Source organism: Oratosquilla oratoria, chromosome 12 (genome assembly GCF_046742065.1).
Source record: "Oratosquilla oratoria isolate Oo_2021 chromosome 12, ASM4674206v1, whole genome shotgun sequence".
Taxonomy (NCBI): Eukaryota; Metazoa; Arthropoda; class Malacostraca; order Stomatopoda; family Squillidae; genus Oratosquilla; species Oratosquilla oratoria.
This window is the reverse complement of record NC_134788.1, coordinates 7427318-7443730: the sequence shown is the minus strand read 5'-3', so window position 1 is coordinate 7443730 and position 16413 is coordinate 7427318. Positions and strand designations below refer to the sequence as shown.

The window sequence follows — 16413 nt, the reverse complement described above, 5'->3', positions numbered from 1 at the left end:
TTTTAAGGCTATCGACAAATAAGGAGGTCATTAAGCCTGGTGTGAATTTGTACAGTCTCGACTTGGTGATGTACCCTCCCTTAATTTGCGCGTCCTTTTTATTGTTGACGGGAACCTTGGATTAGTAACTTATCTTGCTTCTTTTGTGATTGCTCATGGAAGTACATCTACAAGTATCGTATAAAACCACAACTAATACACAAACTACGCACAGTACACTGTACATTGAGAATAAAATAGTATGGGTACGTATGAGATAACAGTGAAGGAAGAAGCTGGAGGAAAATAGATATATCCAGAACTTGGACAAATAATTGTTCATTGACTGAGGAAAATGAGGTTCTTGAGGCCAAAATAACGGTAGCTTTCACTTTTCAGAATAGGAAAAAAACAAAACAAATTATATTAGAGGTGAAAGGTGGGTTTCAATAAAAATGGGAGTGAATTTCAATAAGAGGTGTTATAATTTACCGTAATAGTTATGTTCATTCATTTAGAAGGCGATTTGGGAGAATTTTACAGCATACAGTATTGCGATTGTTTATTATACTTTAAAAAAAATTACTGCTTTGTTTTGATGCCATTTTATAATTGTTGTCGTATTTGTATGTTCCTAGAAAAATGAGAAACTAATCATTGATAACTCGAGTTTTAAAATATCAGGAAACGGGTCGTGAGAGTTAAATGGTCGGGGACCATTGATTTGATAATTCACAAATGTGTTAATTAATCAAGAGTACCTAGAACAGTAAAAAAGTAGTTATGTGTACATTAGAGGTGACGTTGTGCGTCACACAAACATTCACCAGATTCTATTCTTTTGTAAATAGTGCCAAGCGAAAACGTTTTGTCGTACTGTGTAAGAAAGTGGCAATAATTGTTGTATTATGTAATTTAACCTAAATTGGTTTTATACACTTAATCATATACACAAAATTGCATAGTAAGACAGCTAAACATAGCGATTACGAGTTATACCTACTACATAACTATAGGATTCAAAACAAATAATATTTTTTCCGTAATTGCCCAAGTTCGTACACAATCTTGATTCCCCGAAGAGGAAACGATGTAGCATGGGTGTCAGCTTATAGGCATTGCCTTTAGAGGAAAGCATACTTCGAGCGAACCGTGGTCAAAAGAAGCGACGAACTTGAATTAAATGGCACAGGCAAATGTAGGAAGACTCAAAGTGGGCTGGAAGGACCTTCCAGAAATTGGTAAGTACTAAGTTATAAGTATTAAGTACATTACAATTTATTCTTTTTTATTTTTGGTATGGGAGTTTGTTTTTTTAAATGATTGACACCTGGCTTGTTTGGAGATTTTTTTTTTCCAAATCATGGTAGATAGATATTGGCGTCAACTAGAAAAGTAATTATAAAAGGAATATTTTATATTAGCCTTGCAAATTATTAATTACCGCGAATGAGTTATGACTCTCGAAAAGTTTTGTATGGATATACAAGTGGATGTATTTGTATCTACAAGAATCAACCATATCGCTCATATCGTAGGTCAGGGTTCATAAACTTTGGAAAAGTTCGAAATTAGGAAATTTCACTTCTGCAAACTTTAAAAAAATTACCTATGTTATTCTGGTGTTATTCCAGCAAGCAAATTTACCACTTGCGTTTTTGCATGTCAAAGATCTATTTTTCTACGGAAAAGTTAGGTTAGGTTAGGAGCTATTAGACAGTAAATTTTGTTGAATATATCATAATATGTGTTTGTGTGATTCTGGAATTTGTGGAGTTTCATCTTCACCACTTTTTTTTTTTGTGTGTGAAACCGGTTTGTCTCCCTATTCTTTACGTGATTCAAGCAACTGTAAGTTTGACTTCCACCAGACATCTGTATTTTCGGTTAGGGTGGGGGGGAATGACAGAAAGTAGTCATTTGTCATGGATTTTACAAAAATCCTTTGGGAAACATATTTCTACTTTGTTTAAACAAAGTAGAAATATGTTTCCCAAAGGATTTTTGTAAAAAAAAAAAAAAAAAAAAAAAAAAAAAGATACTAATCAAATCTGACCTAAAAAAAACCTAGCCTACATAACCTTATTAAGATAACAAACCTAACCCAATTCATTTCCTAACTTTGTTAGATGAGGGTAAGAAGAAGAAATATTCCTACGTAACCTAACAGTTACATATATTGATGCCAGTCGCCAACCCCAAGTCTCCTGCCCATGCCTCCAAAGCCACCACGAAATAAATATCCCTAATCGCCCAGTTGCAAAAGCCCTCTTTTATACACTACTATCTTTTCATTTTCTTACAGACATTCTTCCCCTCCCACAAAAACAGATCCTGTGTGAGCGGGTAGTCTTATGTAGCTAGTCCGCTAACCTACCTACCTAGCCATATGATGAAACAAGCCCCTGTTATTGGTCTGTTCAGGAATATATGGGCCAACATATTCTTCAATTTCAATTTTAAATTTAACAGTTTATTCAACAAAATAACACGCATTACATTTTCATGTTGAAGATGTACATATATACATACATTGTAATATTCAACAATGACCTGCCAGAAGCAGCAGTGAATGGAAGTAAAGTGTTTCTATATGCAGATGACACTAAGATATACAGGACAATACAAGGCATTGAAGACTGTGATAGGTTACAGTGGGACCTGGACGAACTCAAAGAATGGACAGAGAGGTGGCTCCTAAGTTTTCATCCTGAGAAGAGCAAGTTTATGAGGATAGGGAGGACCACGGTGGAAGAGAAGGGTTATAGCTTGTACAGCAACATCAGTAAGACAAGAAATAAAAAAGACATAGGGGTGATTATAGATAATAAACTAAATTTCTCCAGCCACTTAGCAGAAAAGATCAATAAAGCCAATATGATAGTAGGGCTAATCAGAAGGACCTTCCAACATCTAGAACCAAACATTCTCAAGCCTCTGTACATGGCTCTAGTAAGGCTGCACTTGGAGTATGCCAACCCGGTATGGTGTCCCCATCTGGTGAAGTATTTGGAGGCTGTGGAGAATGTACAGCGGAGAGCTACTAAATTAATGCCATCCCTTAGGGAGTCATCTTACGAAGAGAGACTGAGGAAGTTGAACTTGCCCACCTTGGCGCACAGGAGATCTTGGGGGGGACCAAATTGAGACCTACAAAATCGTCACTGAGGGTCTCTGAATTTAGAGAGGGTTCCAGTACAAGGGGAGATAGTTGGAAAATATTTAAGCCAAGAATACGGTTGGACCTGAGAAAGTACTCCTTTAGCAATAGAGTCATTAATAATTGGAATGAGCTGCCAGAGTGGGTGGTAAATGCAGACTCAGTCAAAAAGTTTGAGGCAAGGCTAGACAAATTCTGGGAGGGACAAGAGCAAATATACTATAGAGCACAAATTAACACTGCACGTGGCCAACACCAAACTAGAAATCGAGCTGCCACACTGGAGTCACAGGCCACATAAGGCCTCTTCCAGTAAAACTTCAACTGTAATTAATTTGTTGAAAAGGAAAGAGCGGAAGCAATAGCTAATAAAATGCTCTCCCCTAAGTTTATATACAAGCATTAAAGCATTTACAACATTTTTCACAGAAAAGGAAATTTTATCACAAAGATATCATACATACATATACCAAGGCTCCTTCCCCCTTACAAGGGGGGTAGCCAAAAAGAAAAAGGCATAAAATCATTCCCACCCATTCTATCCCTGAATACACTCCACACCCCTCCACCCTCCCTCTTATCTTAGCACCTCCTGAATGACGGGTCATCCCTTCACCTTGTCCACTGCCCTGGGTCAGAAGCAGTGTCGCAAGACACAGCACATCCATAGAAAGGCCGCTTCATTAAATCGGCAACAGTAGCAACAGCAACAGTAATTGTATCCAGTGGGAGCAGCCAATATTTACAATTTATATAGATATAAGAATCAGATATATAAAGACATCCATCCACAGTTCATACAGATAAGGTGCAGATATACAATTTAGGCAAACAAACAGCGTTCATAAGAAGCTACAGAAATGGTGCTTTGATGGTGGGTATTTGGAATTAATTCTTTACTATCCCTAATATTAATTTGTGGGAAAGACTAAGAAAATTTGTAATATAAATAGCATAAATATACAATTTGCGGTTTGAGTGGGTGAGACAAAAATTCACATTGCATTTTTTTTTTTTTCAAGTGCACACCTACGTGATATAGCAATAGAAAATGAATTATTGATTTTTAAATTATAATACATAGGTGTCATATACATTTTCTTGTCAGAAATCAATAACGGAAAATGTTTTGCTAAAAGCGATTCACAAACGAACCAAGTTGTGGAGACCCGTTGAGATGCCATCTTTGTTTTGATAGATTCGCAGATCGAAGATGAAGACAGTGACGCAGATGATCTGTAGAACTACAAGTTCTGCAGCACTAAATGCAGGTTAGGTTAGAGAAGGAGGTATGTTATGTTAGCTTAGAATAGACGAATTTATCATGCTTGAATTTCTTCGACCTCCACATCTACCAAAACAAAGATGGAGTCTCGAGCAGTCATGGGAGCTACGTTCGTTTTTCTATTATTGATTTCCGCCATGAAAAACGTATATTACATTGATGTATTATAACTTGCAAAATCAATAATTTTCTATTGTTTTATAGCATAGGTGTGCACTTCTAAAAATTTACCCAAGTGCTGTGCCAGCTGGTGAGATGAAGATTCATCATGTGCATTCTGCTTAGGATGAAACAGTTTGGCACCCTATAACATCTTGATATGGGGCTAAAATTCTAGAATCACGCGAGCATGGATAGCTAACATGTATTTTTCGTTGTTCAGTATCCTAATAAAACCTTACTTAACCTAACCTAATGCAATTGTTCCGTAGTAAAAATATATTTTTCAAGTGCAAAAATAGAAGAGTGAAAAATGTGTTTGCATGATACTGGAATAGAATTGAGATGGGTTGCAACTTCACAAAGCATCATATAACTTTTAATTTTTCCTGGTAAACAAAAGATATCAAAGCAGTACAGTAATATTTTAGAATGTCAAATTGTCATACAAAATTGTAAGAGAAAGGATTGGAGCTGTATCAAGCAAAATTAAGGTTCTATTCCAGTATCATGCAACCATAGGTTCTCTCTCTCTCTCTCTCTCTCTCTCTCTCTCTCTCTCTCTCTCTCTCTCTCTCTCTCTCTCTCTCTCTCTCTCTCTCTTCTCTGGCCTTAGGTTTGGAGCTCATTGGATAATCTAACTTGTTAGATGTCCATGTTTACATGATTATGGAATTCTACTGAAATTAACCCATTCAACTCCGATGACAAGATGTCTTGTCATTTGGTCAAATAAAACAAAAAATCATAAAACACCAAAATGTTTGATCAAACACCAGTAAAATATGACGTCAATCCTCGAGGACTGACGTCATATTTTTCTGGTGTTTGATCAAGTAGAGAAGAAAAGGTAAAAGGTGCAGATGGAGAGATGATAATGGAAGAGAAGGCAGTAAGGGGAAGATGTGCAGAATATTTTAGGGAGTTGCTAAATGTGAAGTAGGATAGGGAGGGAATGATAGCTGCAGTGGGAAATGCTAAGAAAATGACTGTGATGAGTGAGGAAAATGGTGGAGTAATAAGGAAGGATGAAGTGAAGGCAGTTGTTAAGATGATGAAAGCAGGTAAGGCACCTGGTCTGGATGGATGCCATGCAGAATGTCTAAAAAAGATGAGGTACAGTAATGGTGGACTGGCTGGTGAGGTTATTTAATGTTTGCTGGAGAGAAGGTAGAGTGCCTGAGGACTGGAGGAGTGCCTGTATAGTTCCACTTTACAAGGGAAAAGGGGACAAGTGTGAATGTAGTAGTTTCAGAGAGATTAGCTTGTTAACCCCTTCAATATGGGCCACATTGGACGTCTGGCAGCATTAGCTGCCAGACGTGCGATGTTGCGTCATAATACTCGCATTATAAGAAATAAAGTCATTGCTCTATCTCTCGTTCTCTTTCACCCGTGAATTTTGATAACTATAGAAAATATGATGAAGCCAGTCTACAGAGTATGTGGGTCACACAGGGACGACTACAACAAATATAATCAAGATGCCGATGTCGGCATCCTTTTATGCCTACTTGCTCCTCATGACGCCTGCATAGGCGTCACCCTATGGAAGGGGTTAAGTGTAGTTGGGAAGGCTTATGGGAGGATCTTGATTGAGAGGATTAGGAGAGGAACAGAGGGAGTAATTGGTGAGGAACAGTGTGGATTTAGGATGGGTAGAGGTTACTTAGATCAGATTTTTGTGGTAAGACAGATATGTGAGAAAGCTATAGGAAAAGGGAAGAATGTTTTTTTGGGCCTTTATGGACCTGGAAAAGGCTTACAACAGGGTAGACAGAAAGGGACTGTGGGAGGTTTTGCGGATATACGGATAGAAGGAAAGCTTCTGTGAGCTGTCAAGAGTTTTTATGAGAGTAGTAGAGCTTGTGTCAGGATTAGAAATGGAGAGAGTGAGTGGTTCGAGGTAAAGGTGGGACTTCGTCAAGGATGCGTTATGTCGCCCTGGCTGTTCAACTTATACATGGATGGGGTAGTGCGAGAGGTAAATGCAATGGTAGTGGGTCAGGGATTGGAGATGTTTAAAGAAAATGGAGAAAAGTGGGAGGTGAGCCAGCTGTTGTTTGCGGATGGCACTGCGCTTGTGGCAGGATCGGAGGAGGGATTGAGGAAGTTGGTGACAGAGTTTGGGAGAGTATGTGATAGAAGAAAGCTGAAGATAAATGTGGGTAAAAGTAAGGTGATAATATGTACAAGGGGTGAAAGTGGCAGTAGTCTGGAAGTGAGCATTATGGGAGAGCGACTGGAGGAAGTGGATAGTTTTAGATACTTGGGTGCAAATGTGGCAGGAAAAGGTGGAGGTAGAATGTAGATTGAGAGAAGCGAGTAAGTGCCTTGGTGGATTAAAAAGTGTAATGGGGAATAGACATTTGGGAATGGATGCTAAGAGAAGACTAAATGAAGGAGTGATTGTGCCAACAGCACTGTATGGGGCAGAAACATGGAAAATAAAGAGAGGAAGAGAGAAGGAGTTTGAATGTGTTTGAGATGAGGTGTCTGAGAAGTATGATGGGGATTACTAGGCTAGATCGAGTGAGAAATGAGGAGGAGAACAGGGGTGGAAAGGGAGTTGGGAGATAGGGTTGATGAAAGAATATTAGGATGGTTTGGACACATGGAAAGAATGAGTGAAAAAAGACTACCGGTAGTAAAAGAGGTATGGAAGGCAGATGTGGAGGGAGTGAACATGAAGGGACGTCCCAGGATGAGGTGGATGGATGGGGTGAAGGGGTCTTTGGGGAAGAGGGAAATGTCTGTTGATGAAGAACAGGAGAGGACAGAAGACGGGTGAATGGAGAATGGTTGTATATGGATGATGTTATGATGCATGAGGTGGAATGGGTGGGGGGATGGGGTGAGGTAGTATGTGTGAGCAAATTTTGACGCAGCCCGAAGGGATTTCTCCCCGTCTTCTCCTTTTATGCATGGGGGGATGGAGAAGGGGGTCGCTGATTTAATGAAGCGGCCTTGCTGTGTCTTGCGACACTGCTTCTGACCCAGGGCAGTGGACAGGATGCAGGGATGACCCATCATCCAAGAGGTGCTAAGATGAGAGGGAGGGTGGAGGGGTGTGGAGTGTTTTCAGGGATGGAATGGGTGGGAATGATTTTATGCCTTTTCCTTTTTGGCTACCTCCCTTGTATGGGGGAAGCCTTGGTGTATGTATGTACGTAGTAGAGCTTGCCTTAGGATTAGCAATGGAGAGTGTGAGTGGTTTGAGGTAAAGGTGGGACTTTGTCAGGGATGTGTTATGTCACACTGGCTGTTCAATTTATACATGGATGGGGTGGTGTGAGAGGTGAATGCAAGGGTTGTGGGTCAGGGATTGGAGATGGTAAAGAAAATGGAGAAAAGTGGGAGATAAGCCAGTTGTTGTTTGTTGATGACAATGCACTTGTAGCAGTATCAGAGGAGGGATTGAGGAAGTTAGTGACATTTTGGGAAGGTGAGGAAAAGAAGGAAGTTGAAGATAAATGTAGGTAAAAGTAAGGTGATGAGATGTACAAGGGGTGAAAATGGCTGCAGACTGGAAGTGAGTAGTAAAGGAGAGCGACTGGAGGAAGTGGATAGTTTTAGGTATTTGGGTGCGGATGTGGCAGGAAAAGGTAGTGAAGGTGGAGGTAGAATGTAGATTGAGAGAAGCGAGTAAATGCCTTGGTGGATTGAAAAGTGTAAGGAATAGACATTTGGGAATGGATGTTAAGGGGAGACTGTATGTAGGAGTGATTGTGCCAACAGCACTGTATGGGGCAGAAACATGGAACATAAGTGAGGAAGAGAGGAGTTTGAATGTGTTTGAGATTAGGTGTCTGAGAAGTATGATGGGGGTTACTAGGCTGGATAGAGTGAGAAATGAAGAGGAGAACGGGTGGAAAGGGAGCTGGGAGATAGGCTTGATGAAAGAATATTGGGATGGTTTGTACACATGGAAAGAATGAGTGAAGAAGACCAGTAAAAGAGGTGTGGAAGGAGTGAACATGAGGGGCCAATCTAGGATGAGGTGGATGGATGGGGTAAAATGGGCATTGGGAAAGAGGGGAATGTTGAGGAAGGACAGGTGAGGACAGAAGATAGGGGTGAATGGAGAGTGGTTGTGTATGGATGATGCTGTGATGCATGTGGGGGAGTGGGAGGGGGATGAGGGGTGAGGGAGTATGTATGAGAAATAAATTGATGCAGCCTGAAGGGATTTCTCCCCGTCTTCTCCTTTTCTGTAAGAGGGGATGGGGTTCGCCGATTTAATGAAGTGGCCTTGCTGTGGATGTGCTGTGTCTTGTGACACTGCTTCAGACCAAGGGCAGTTGGACAAGGTGCAGGGATGACCAGTCTTCCAGGAGGTGCCAAGATATGAGGGTAGAGGGAGATGTAGTATTTAGGGGATGGAATGGGTGGGAGTGGTTTCTATGCCTTTGTTTTTTTGGCTACCTCCCTTCTAAGGGGGAAAAAGCCTTTGGTATACAGATGTATGTTGAAAAGAGATGGATGAAGGAAAAGGCTCACTCAACTGATAGAGAGATCTCAAACTGGGAATTGAAAGTTGAAGTGAACAGTCAGATTATGAAATGGAAATACTGAGTTTAGTAAAATTGTAAAAGAATTACCACAAAATTAAAGGGGGCAACAAGAACTGACAAAAACAGGAAATGCAAGGTTCTGCAAGAACCAAGCAAGGGACAAATCTAAATGCAATGATATAAATAATGTAGGTATTACCTAATTTTGGGTCATCCCTGCACCTTGTCCACTGCCCTGGGTCAGAAGCAGTGTCGCAAGACACAGCACATCTACAGCAAGGCCGCTTCATTAAATCGGCGACCCGTCATTCAGGAGGTGCTAAGATAAGAGGGAGGGTGGAGGGGTGTGGAGATTCAGGGATGGAATGGGTGGGAATGATTTTATGCCTTTTTCTTTTTGGCTACCCCCCTTGTAAGGGGGAAAAAGCCTTGGTATATGTATGTATTACCTAATTTATTACACTAAAAGGTGGCATACATATTACATAGCCATGCAGCCAAAATTCTCTGAATATGCTGCCTATATATGCCTCTTCAGTCAATATCTATCAACATATAAATGACATACAAGTGTGTTATCTTGAGTATCTTAAATTAAACTGCTATAAATATCCATTAATATATATGTCCTTACTGTAATAAGTCATTAGTTCTCGAGGTTGGGGAGCCTTCTTTAGGGGCTTATGGTTGTTGGGGAGCTTGTAATGTTGGGGTGGGGGGACTTGTAGTGGTTGTGGGAAGTTTATGATAGCCTGGCAGTAGGAGAGTTGGTAGATTTCACGTACCAATGGAGACGCACTTGCCCTATGCAGATGCATTTGATACAAAAAAACTTCTACCTGCCGATGGTGAATAGATAGGAGCATAATTATAGGCTAAAAAAATCACTTAACTATTCCCTCATAATGTGACAGTCTTACCTTCCTAATCCAAATAGGTATGTGACTTTAGGTTTTCATAAGGATTCTTTCAAAAACAGTACTTTTTTATTTCATCTCCTGCAGTCATGTACCTATTTGGATTAGGAAGGTAAGACTATGTCACATTATGAGGGGATAGTTAAGTGATTTTTTGAGCCTATAATTATGCTCCTATCTATTCACCATCGGCAGGTAGAAGAATTTTGTGTCAAATGCATCTGCAAGTGCATCTCCATTGGTATGCGTACCATAGTGGTGAAGCTTTAGGCAGGGGAAGCTTGTGGTCATTGGGTAGCTTATATTGATAGGAGTTTGTGGTGGTGGGGTAGCTTGTAGTGATGGTCTCCTACTCTCCAATTGTATGTAGCCTCAAGTTCATGTACAGTTCTAACTCAATCTCATCGTTGATTTCTGATTATCATGCAAAGCAACACCAAGGTCAGTGACCATGTGTTTACTGATGATGCTGTCCTCCTTGTGGAGTCGTTGGAGGTCCTGGTTGCAACCCTCAAGTCACTACACAGAGAGTTGAGACTGCTTGGACTTGAGGATCCCTGGGTCAAGGATCAGGAGTTTAGGGGGTTTTCTGGATGACACAGTTCTGTCTGTCCATGCATGTGGTGAGGACATTGATGTCTTGGAAAGCTTTACATACCTTGGTAGTGTAGTGCATAATGGTGGTGGATCATGTCAGGAAGTACTTCAAAGGAAATTGCCCATTGTGTTATGGACCCTTTCAGCTAGAGTATACAGGAGGACTTAAGATTCAAATCTTCAAATCGCTTGTTCTTTCAGTCTTGCTGTATGGCTGTGAGACATGGATATTGAATACTGACCTGAAAAGGCATCTCGATGTCTTTGATACCAAGTCCTGTAGGAGTATCATTGCTGTAATGACTTCTTATCAAAGCATAGACTCAGTTTAGACCAGTTACCGGCATAATTCGTGAATGTCAATTCCAGCATATGGCACATTTCCCTGATATTGATCCTACTCGCAGGGTTGTTTCAATAAGAGATGACCCTTGATGGAGGAGACTAAGGGAACGGCGCCCACAGAATTCATGGCTGGAGCAAGTTGATCAAACATGTCAAGAGCTGTTTGGAGTGGGAAGGAAGGGGGGGCTGCATGTGTAAGAGGCTGGTAGATGGAGTGGTAGAAGACAGATTGTTGCATTTTATAGGTAGGGTGTTTATAAAATGGTAGCTGAGCGAGTTGCCCGAGACCGCCTTTCTGCCTTTTTTGTAAATAAGAGTCGGGAGCTCGAGAGTATTGCTGATATGACATTCCTTTGGAACCTAAGTGAGACCTATGCAGAGACTTGAGATTATTCTAAGTAAACAATATTGTCATATAGACTTGAAACTAAGAATCTGATTGGTGAAAGGGTGGAGGAGGAGAAAATTAAATTGGGGAGGATTTTAAATATAAAGTTAAATTTAAGACTAAAGAAATCACTATGTCACTGCAAAGCACACAATTGTAAGATTATGCCCTTTGGGGAGGATCTGAAATATAAAGTTAAAGATCATTGGACTAAGGAAATCACTACATCATTGCAAACGTGTTCTTGGAGGATTCCGCAAGAGAACCTCAGGGGAGTACGCTGTATAAGAATTAACGGAAGAAAGTTATAGAAAAACTCTGTATTTTCATTCTCCTGGAGAGAAGGTTATAACTAAAAGAAGGGAGTTGCCATATCCATAAGTGCAGACCAGAAGGGCAATTGCAGTGGTGACAGGATTAACATTGGCAAGAGAGGTGACAATGGGTTACAGAGGGATGATACATGAGAGCATTCTTGGAGAGACCGTGGGGACTGGTGCGGGCATGCAAGTGAAACAACATGCTCTCCCAGGCCTATGCCCCTAATTGATGATTATATTTCAATTTGAGTTCATGTATTGTTCCAACTTGGGCTATATCTCCTAAGCCATTCCAAGTATTTATGCATCTATGTGGAGAACTTTATTTCTTCACATCCTTTAGACATGTCTCCCTTAATTTGTTCTCATGACATCTTAAAGCCCTCCTATCAAGAGATCTCTACTGTCAGTGTAATTATTTCTTTAAGTGACCTGAATACTGTAATCATATCACCTGATGGGGAGCTTCTTAATGTAGGTAATATAAAATGTTTTCATATTTTCTCATTTTGGATCAGTTGACATTAATAATAATAATAAGTTTATTTGACATTGAATCAATATACATGAAGTGCAGATGATGAAAAGAACGGAACATTGTGTAAGTTTAGGGAAATTAAAATGGGAAATTTAACTACTTGGAAGCCCATTGTGCTAAACTTACTTAACCCATTCAACTCCAATGACAAGATGTCTTGTCATTTGGTCAAATAAAACAAAAAATCATAAAACACCAAAATGTTTGATCAAACAACAGAAAAATATGACGTCAATCCTCGCTTCGCTGCGAGCGAAGCGAGGATTGACGTCATATTTTTCTGTTGTTTGATCAAACATTTTGGTGTTTTATGATTTTTTGTTTTATTTGACCAAATGACAAGACATCTTGTCATTGGAGTTGAATGGGTTAAAGTCGAAGCAAAAAAAAATTAAGATAGCAGAGCCTTATGAAGATAATGAATTAGAAGATTATATATGTAACAATACCAATAGAGGAATTCTGACATAATAAGGAAGGGTGCTTATTGTAAATCTGCTACCTGATTGGGCAAAAAGAGTGAAAGGATAGCACATATCTGGAGGTAAAGCGACCTTTGAGACATATAGTCTGGTTAGTTGTATAAAGATATGTAAATACAGGTACTCCTCGTTTTTACATGTATCTTTATTTTCGTGTATTTTCCCTCTTTTATACAGTACATTAAAGCTTTATTTACTGTTTATTTACGGTGGTTAGGTTCCTGAAATTACCGTATATGACCAAATCCGCGTATGCTGACATTCCATATTGAATACCGGGGTATTTTTTTAGTTTCGACCATGGGCGCAATATAGCAATAGAAATTTAATTATTAATCTTGTAAATTAAAATGTATCAACGTAATATGCAATTTTGTGGGCGGAAATGAAAGTAAAAAATACCATGCTACAAGAAAATATGCTAATGAACGAAGTCGTCTGCCAACGTCTCTCACGACGACGACAACGAGGACGAGCCGGATGACATTTGATTTGCAGGTAATGATTTATCAAACACAGGTTAGTTTAGTTTAGGTTAGACGAATTTATCATCTTTTCATTTCTTCGACATCGGCATCTATCATAACAAACATGGTGTACTATTTGTCCGACATGACTTCGTTACTTACGAAATTTGTTTTAGCACCTTTTTTTCCGCTCACAAAATTGCATATTATGTTGATACATTATAGTTTACAAAATTAATAATTAATTTTCTATTGCTATATTGTGCCCATGGTCGAAACTAAAAATTTACCACTACTGGTATACAGTATACTGTACCCCAGGTAGTTTTTTCAGCTTGCAGGATGGTAATGTAGACCTAAGCTTCAGAACACTTTACCTCACAGGTAATATCCACAGTACAAGTTCATTTATAACATCATACAAATTTGCCTCAGCCAACTTAATTATCGTACACGACGTCGTAACTTCGGGAGATTTACGTTAAATGAATGTCATAAAGCCCGTCGTTACTCCGAGTTGTCATTAACCGAGTAGGTCGTTAAACGAGGAGTACCTGTACTAAGTAGTGTTCCGTGCATGATTTGATGTGTGTCAGGGGGCATTAATCATTAACCCCTTCAATACGGGGCACATCACATGTCTGGCAACATTAGCTGCTCGATGTGCAATGTTGCGTCATAATAATCGCATTATAAAAAATGAAGGCAGTACTTAATCGTTCATTCTCTTTCACCCGTGAATTTTGATAACCATAGAAAATATGATGAAGCCAGTTTAGAGAGAATGAATCTTGCGTAGGTACGACTACAATAAATATAATCAAAAGGCCAATGTCGGCATCATCACATACCCACTTGCACCTCATGACGCCTACGTGTGCGGCACCGTATGGAAGTGGTTAATCATTAATTAGTACAAGTACAAGCACTGAAGTAAAAAAAATAGATGAAAGTAAGAGAAATGGGGGGTGGGGGGGTGGACCTTGTTAGCAAACTGGTGAAGCAGTGGCATTTGATCTACCTATCTTGTATACCAAAAGCTTTTCCCCTTTTAAGGGAGGTAGCCAGCCAAGGCATTTGCCCACCTCCACCCATCCATCACCTATTTTTGGGATGTGTGAAGTGCAGATTTAACCCATTAAACTCCGATGACAAGATGTCTTGTCATTTGGTCAAATAAAACAAAAAATCATAAAACACCAAAATGATGGAGGTGAGAGGAATCACATCATCAGGTAAGACGTTCCTCTGACTGACACACCAATGTGAAAATAATCTCTTAACTTCAGAAGAACAGTGGCTGTTAATGACTTCAGTATGACTCAAATTCTCGCACAGCATCAGCTGCCATATGTAATTTGCATCACACAACTCTCATTATAAAATATAAGGTCACTGCTGTATTACTCTGAGTGATAATTAACACGGAAAACATGGTCAAATCAGTTCACAGAATATGGGGGTAACTCATGTACAACCACAGATTGACCTCTCATTAACAGATGTTAATTAGCTGTGTTTGCGGTGTTTTTGGTGCTGTTGTTTAGTGCTGTGCAATCACTATGCCACCCAAAAACCACTCCAAATCAACAGATTCACATCAATGGACACCGTTATTCCCCTTTTAGTCCGTTAATGAGAGGTCAATCTGTACGAAAAAATGTATAATAAAGATGTCGACGCCGGCAACCTCATGTACTCGCTTGCACCTCATGACACCTACGTAGGTGTCATCGTACTGAAATGGATAAAGATCTTCAATTTGTGCCCCCACATATCTGTAGCAGGTGCTAATGTAGATAGTAACTGCACAAAGCATGAAAGATTTTCCAATATTTTATTAGGTCAGAACATAGCAGTTTTCCTTGTCCTAGTTAGTGTTTAGTGTCCTGAATCGTAAATTGGTTCACATACAGTTGATTAAGAACTACCTGTATCTAAATACGTACATGAATTTCTGTATTTGTATAGATGTGATAGTGATCAGTAATGAATAATATGTAATATATATGCATTTGTCTTACAGATCCAGCTCCACCTCGGCGTACTCCTGAATATTGGTACAACACAGCGAAACGTAGCATTGAATTAACAACTAATCATTTTCCAGTGGAGTTTAAGAACCCCAACATCGTAATGGTTCATTATGATGTGGTTATTAAGAACCACAGAGGTGATGACAGGATTCCAAAAACAATTAAGCTGTAAGTAAATTGAAAGACATTTGTTATATCTGGGGGCTCACAGTCTGAAGGGTTCAGGATTGAAACTTCACAATGGCCGGGTTTATTTTGACACTAAGTTCTGAAATAGACATATGGGAATGGATGCTAAGATGAGCTTGTATGAAGGGGTGATTGTGCCAACAGCACTGTATGGGACAAACATGGAACATAGGAGAGGAAGAGTTAAAATGTGTTTGAGATGAAATGTCTGAAAAGTATGGTAGGAGGAAAACAGGGGTGGAAAGGGAGTTGGGAGATAGGGTTGATAAAAGAATATTGGGATGGCTTGTACACATGGAAAGAGTGATTGAAGAAAGATTGATAAAAGAAGTATGGGAAGCAGAGGTGGAAGGACTGACCATGAGGGGGTGACCTAGGATGAGATGGATGGATGGGGTAAAAGGGGCATTGAGAAAAAGGGGAATGTCTGTTGAGGAAGGAAGGGAGAAGACATAAGATAGGGGTGAGTAGTGAATTGTGTATGGATGATACTGTGATGCATAGGAGGGAGTGGGTGGGGGATGGTGGGGGTTAGTGGTTATGTATTTACCTAGATGTATTATACAGGAAGGGGAGATATGCTTGAGGTGACCCGTTTTTGTATCTTGCAAGATCAAGTTTGTTCTTAAGGGAGTTAGTGATGGAGGTTGGAAAGGTATATGATAGGAGAAAATTGAAGGCAAAAGAGGGTTGTTAAAGTAAGGTGGTGATATGTACAAGGGGATAGGATGGCAGTGAGTTGGAAACAAGTCTTAAAGGACAGGTTGGAGGAAGTGTATACTCTTAGGTATTTGGGGCTGCATGTGGCAGGAAAGAGAGGAATGGAGGTGAAGGTAAATTGTAGACAGAGAGAAGCAAGTAAATGCCGTAAGGAATTAAAAAGAGTCATCAGATAAATGCATCTGGGAATGGCTACAAAGAGGAGATTATGAAGGTGCGATTGTCCTGACAGCACTGTGTGGAGAGGAGATTTGGAATTTAAAAAAGGCAGAGGAAAAAAATTGTGTTGGAGATGAAATGTGTTTGTAGTATGGTAG

At 39.8% G+C, this 16413-nt stretch overlaps 1 protein-coding gene across 1 annotated transcript in view; it reads left to right on the top strand.

The window, feature by feature from the left end:
- The first annotated feature begins 1021 nt into the window (after positions 1 to 1021).
- The window catches only part of LOC143030931 (protein argonaute-2-like), a 238563-nt gene continuing 223171 nt past the window's right edge, over positions 1022 to 16413 (top strand). The window contains exons 1-2 of the mRNA XM_076194202.1: positions 1022 to 1220; positions 15178 to 15355. Coding sequence (XP_076050317.1) covers positions 1163 to 1220; positions 15178 to 15355 — 236 coding nt within the window. The 5' untranslated portion in view covers positions 1022 to 1162. The remainder of the gene's footprint in view (positions 1221 to 15177; positions 15356 to 16413) is intronic.